This window comes from Dromiciops gliroides, chromosome 3 (assembly GCF_019393635.1).
Source record: "Dromiciops gliroides isolate mDroGli1 chromosome 3, mDroGli1.pri, whole genome shotgun sequence".
Classification (NCBI taxonomy): domain Eukaryota; kingdom Metazoa; phylum Chordata; class Mammalia; order Microbiotheria; family Microbiotheriidae; genus Dromiciops; species Dromiciops gliroides.
In genome coordinates, this window is record NC_057863.1 from 271,964,656 (window position 1) to 271,970,655 (window position 6,000).

Consider the following 6,000-nt stretch of genomic DNA (forward strand, 5'->3'; position numbering starts at 1 on the left):
TATGCACCTCCAAAGAAAAAGCTGATATTAATTGAACACGTACTGAAGCTGCTATTTTTCACTTTCATTTTTTCTTTCATTCAAGTTTTCTTGCACAAAATGACTAATATTGTAATGTTTTAAATAATTGCACATGTATAACCCATATCTGATTGCTTACTGCCTCAGAAAGTGGGGAGAGGAAGGAGGGAAGGAGGGATAAAATTTGGAATTCAAAACTGTAAATAAAAATGTTTATTATTTCTAAAAAGTTCCTTGTCAGATGTGTTTTACATGAGTGAATGGAAGAAACATTTATTAGGCACTATGTACAAAGCACTATGCTGAGTGCTAAGTATACAAACAGAAAAATAAGACAATGCCTGCCCTCAAGAAGCTTACATTTTAATGGGGCTAATGACACAGATGGAAAAGTGCACTGGTCCTTAGAGTAAAGCAGCAAAGCAAGTATTAATGCTTCTTCTTTAATGTCATTTCCACTAATAAAATGATATCAGTTTCTGATGTTGAACCATTTGCTGTTGCCAAGGACTTTGGTGGCAAATAATTATTCAAGGAATAGTAGCTTAAAATATATGTGTATTTATGTAAACACATACATATTTTACATCCAGGTTTCTTTGCCCAGTATTTTATCAGTGTCAGTCTAAAAAAACATTGGCCATAGGCTAAGAGCAAGTCCTGTAAGAGCTTAATATGATTAACTGAATAACCTCAAGTCCAACCAACAGACTTCATTCACCTTAAAGATAACGGAGAACCAATGTAGTCACGTTTTCCAAATAGCTATTCTTTCTTTTCCCAGTACTTTATTTCAAGAAATAAAAGGCCAATCTCAACTCAAACAACTTCAGGAGATAAGCTTGTCTATAAATAATTTCATCCATACAACTAGTGAGAAGGTTAACTTCTTGGTAAGAAAATATTGAAACATGAAATGAAAGTCATAAAAAAGGACCCCATTTCATTGTCATGACTCAAACAAAACTCTACAGGATTCCCACCAAAACCATTAGGAATCTACCTGAAGACTTTTCATAAATAGGGTTTACACAGGCTTTTCATAAACAACCAAGTCTGGTTGCACTTCACACATTAGCAAAAATGTCACAAACAATAAACTTTCTGACATAACAACAGGGTAAAACTACTTTAAAAAAACCAACAAAACACCAAAGACTTACAGGTATTCTATTACTTACAAAGCATTTGAGTTGTACAGGGTGTCCTAAGAATCTTAGTGCAGTTTTAAGCCACTAAAGCCCAAAACTGCACTAAGATTTTTTGAGCACCTTGTACAATACTTGTCACTTTAGAAAAGCTTTCTATTCCCATTGTACAGATGAGAAAACTGAGGGTGAATGAAGTCCCTTGATCAGGGTCATATTGCTAAGAAGGGAAAGAAATGAATTTCAAATCTACATCATCAGGGCAGCTAGGTTGCACAGTAAATAGAGCACCAGTCCTGGAATTAGGAGGATCTAAGTTTAAATGACTTGAGAAAAAAGTATGTCTGTCTGTATACATATATGTGTATATACACATATATACATACATATGAACATGCATACAGAAAGACAGATATATTGTCTCCTCAAGTCCACCATATTTATGTTTCAGTATGAACAAACTTTCTGTAAACCCCATGGTAAGGGTTTTGATTTAAAATCTCCCCAAGAAAAAAATTTATATTATTTCATAAACTACCCAAGAGGCTGTCATAAAACAACACAAAAGGGGTGGCTAGGTGGCACAGTGGATAAAGCACTGGCCCAGGATTCAGGAGTACCTGAGTTCAAATCTGGCCTCAGACACTTGACACTTACCAGCTGTGTGACCCTGGGCAAGTCACTTAACCCCCATTGCCCCACAAAAACAAAAACAAAAATAAAACAACACAAAAAGCAAAATATTGCATCCCCCATTTTCTCTATCACAATTCCATTACCCTACTGAGGTTCTTGACAACCTGGTGGTAAAGTGGATAAAGCACTAGGCTTGGTGCCTGGAAACATTTGAGTTCAAATCTGGATTCATATACTAACTATGTGACCCTGGGCAAGTCACTTAACTTGTCTACTTCAGTGTCCTCACAAGTAGCTGATATACAGTAGGTGCTTAATAGATGCTTTTTTCCTTCCTTCTTGTTCCTTCCTGGGTATCCAGTTCTCTCAGGATGCCCCAGGTACCCCTTTTTTAAGGTAAGGATGTAAAAATACAGGTTTCTCCTATATCAATATTGACAACTTCTCTCAAGTTATGCCCTATGCCCATAAAATATCTGAATTTTAAAAGATCAAAGAGAAATGGTAATATTAAGCCCAAGTAAAAGAATACCAGGCAGAAGAGATTCATAGGGTGAATGGCCTTTCTTGTGCTCTTCAATGTAGATCCAGCCCTGCTTAGCCCCTCTACATGAACTTGTTAATTCCTCCTTCCACTTTTTTCTAAGTCTCTTTGCTTTTTCTCCTAACTTAGGTGTTCTAATAGAAAGGTTTTTTTTTTTTTTTAAGTTCAGTGCTTAAGGAACCATATAACAGGTGTTTTAGCATCCAGGTAGGTGCTCCAGTAGATAGACCACAGGGCCTAGAGTCAGGAAGACTCTTCTTCCTTGGTTCAAATCTGACTTCAGATATTTACTAGCTTTGTGACCCTGGGCAAGTCACTTAAACCTTTCTGCATCAGTAAAATGAGCTAGAGAAGGAAATTGCAAAGCACTCCAGTATCTTTGCCAAGAAAACCACAAATGGAGGCACAAAAACACAGACTACCTCCATTTGTACCTTGATAATAGGAGATGTCAGTGGAGAGAGAATCTCATTAAGATGCTCAAGAAGATTCTTCCTAGGTACATTTGTGAAAGATTAGTCTTTTGATCCTGGGGAAATCTGCAAAGTCTACATTGATTAGACAAGTCCTAGAAGGTGCTAGATTTGAAAGATAATACCTATGAATAACACCAGATGTTTCTTTGTAGTCAACAAATGAAGGTATTAAATTTCAGATTTAGCATGGTAGTCTCTAGAGCAAATCAAATGACTTATAATTTTTAATAACCTAATTAATCTCCAAGTCTTCCTATTTCTAAGATTTTAAAACTATTGCTTCATTTCAAAAAGATTAACTTGGGCGGAAGGAGAGATGAGGGGGATGCAATGATAGTTACACACTGCTTTTGGCATATTATCTGATTCTCAAGTGGAAATTCAAGAACACAAATATGGTCCATATTTTTATCATAATCTTGTATAGCTGTGCAAAAGCCAAAAGACTGACTGTCTGTCTGTCTGTCTATCTATCTAACACATATATGCAACAAGTCAATGGTTATCATAATGAGATCTAGCTAAACAAGTAAAAATAGAAAGAACACAAGAAAAACTAGGGTGGGTGGTAGGAAGGTGTGTTCTTGCAGTGCTTTCTATTGCTATCAATAGAAAAATCTCAGTACTTTTTCTACATTTAGAGTGCAAATGCCTACTACTAGGTTGAAAATGGGAGTTTGCAAAGAAATGATGGCATCCTTGGCCAGAGCAACAAAAGTATTCCCATTTATAATTAGGGAACAGCATACTTCGATCCATTTGTATACTCTAAACTAAATAGATTTTAATGTATAAAGTGCAAAGCCCTCTACAAACAAACTAGCTCACTTTGGAAAGGACTAGAATGAGGTTTGGAGTCTTTTTTCCCTGCTTTTGTTGGAATAGTCATTTCAGTTACTCTTCATCCAACATTCCCTTTTGGTGTGGACAATGAACGCAAAACCACTATTAAAATAATTACTTACTCCAGCAGTGTCTGCACAAAAGAAATGGGCATCCCTCACAAGAATCCAGCAAGACAGCAGGCATCACAGGGATCCCTTTATTAACTTAGTTGGAGAGGGCACAAGATAAAAGTAAAGGGAATTGGACGATTTTGAGCAGCAGGGAAAGAAACAAATATGGGTGAGTCCTGAGGGTGCTTTTAGAAAATTATCATTATTGTTTTGTGTTAACAGAGAGGGGAGCTCCACTTTCTATTGGATAGAGATCCAACAAGAAGCCCAGAAACCCTGATGTATATCTCAGAATTTCTTCAACAAGTTGTTCATGGCATTGCATCTGATCACTGAAACATTTTTATAGTCGGGATATTGGTTGTCAGGAAGTAATGAACAGGTTTTTCTGAGATTCTCAGGCTTTTCCTTTCTGATGAGCCCGACTTTTGCAAACCTATTAGAGTCAAACAGATCTACTAGCTTGGCGTTCACTTTTAAATAAGGCATTATCTCCTTTCACGTCGTTCAGAAGTGACCTTCCCAGGAAGAGTTGCAGTAGTTCTGGAGTAAGATTCTTCTGTAACCCCTTGGATAGGATAGAGAAAGGAGGGAGAGTTCCTTCCACGTGTTGAATGTATGGGTATGTGTGTGTGTGCGTGTATGAACACAGTTAAGACAGAACCTTAATACTTCTTTAAAAGCATTCTAATGGGAACTTGCAAAGACAAGGCTGAGAGAATTGGGGAAGGAGGTGGAGAGGATAAAGTACCACGGTTTTGGTACTTTATCTTAACTACACTCAGAGCCAGTCTTCAGACTCTCTCTAGGAACACTGTCTATCAGAGAAAGGAAATAGTTCCTTCCTGTCCATGAGCTTTCCCCCAATTCCACCCCCATCCCTATCTCGCCCCCTTCCCCCAACCCCCACCCCCAGTTCCTAGTACCCAAGAGAGGTGTCAGGTTCTGAAAGCCTTAATGGTTAGATAATCTGTTTAATCCCCTAGCCAGTCCAGCAGAGGACCCTACCCCTTTACAGAACTCCAGACCCACCTCCTCTACTCAGCTTTCCCAGCAAAGGAGTGGGGGATGAGGGGGAAGGGACAAGATGGGAAAGAGAATTTCACCATTTCTTTGGTGGAAAGATCCACCAAGGCAAAAAGCCAGCGCAGTCTCCCAGGAGGTAGAGTTAGGGTTGGGATAAATGGGGTAAGGACGTAGTTCAGTAAATTATTTAAGGTCACTGGCCTATTCACCCCCTTTCTGTTCAGATCCCTAAATCAGTAGCTACGACAGGAATGGAAAAAGATTAGAGGCAAGACAAGGGCTATGTTAACCCTATGTGATCCATCAGGTTAACCTACGAGTCAGGGACGCCCTGCTCTGTGATTCAAAGTACAGGGGAGCCTGCCCTCCAGCTTAGTCCCCCCTTACAGGGGGTGAGTGGCCCTAACTTTGGACTCCCACCTCCATGCCCCGAGCCTCTCTCCTCTCCTGGACAGTGAGAGGCAGCTAGGGAGTGGGGAACCCGTCCTTTCAACTTTCGGGGATCCAGACCTCCTCACCTTTTCTCCGGTCAGCACATGCAATCCCTCTCTCACTTTGGCGAAGGAGCCTTCCCCCAGCTTCCTGCTGCCGATGAGGTAGTTGCCGACGCGTTTGTTGTGCTGGAAGTCTCGGAGCTGCTCCCTGGACACCGCGCTCACCCAAGGTGGGAGGAAACTTCCCGCCGAGGCCAGGGGAGGCTTCGCGTCTTCCCCGCCGCCGTCTCCTCCTCCCAGACCGGAGCCTGGCGCGGGCGGCTCGCTCAAGAGCCCGTCCCCAGCCGCGGCCGGCATCCTTCTCCTTGTCTTCTTCCAGCTGCTGCTGCTGCTATTGAAGCTGCTGCTGCCGCTGCCGCTGCCGCCGCCGCCCGCGGAGGCTCACCCCGCCCCTCCTCCTTCTCCTCCCCCTTCTCCTCCCCCCTGCCCGGGTGGGACCCAGCAGCCTCTGACACTTTCCTATTGGCCTCGACTCCCACCCCAACCCCTGGCCGCAGAGCTGTCCAGTCCCAGGCTAGCTCCTCCAGCTCCTCCTGCGCTTCACTCATCCACCGGGGAAGCCTCCTGCTATGCACGTATGCACCCTCCTCTCCTCAAGACCCCCTCCTTTCTGTTTCTACCCCCCCCCCCGTAAAAGAGACAATAGGGGCGTAATGAAAAGATTAGCTGGCCCCACCCCAAGTCCCCGTCTCTTCTACT

The 6,000-nt window shown here is 42.0% G+C and overlaps 1 protein-coding gene across 1 annotated transcript in view; it reads right to left on the bottom strand.

The window, feature by feature from the left end:
• The window catches only part of HUNK (hormonally up-regulated Neu-associated kinase), a 150,932-nt gene extending 145,278 nt beyond the window's left edge, over positions 1-5,654 (bottom strand). The window contains 1 exon segment of the mRNA XM_043994873.1: positions 5,326-5,654. Coding sequence (XP_043850808.1) covers positions 5,326-5,598 — 273 coding nt within the window. The 5' untranslated portion in view covers positions 5,599-5,654.
• Between the last annotated feature and the right edge of the window lie 346 nt (positions 5,655-6,000).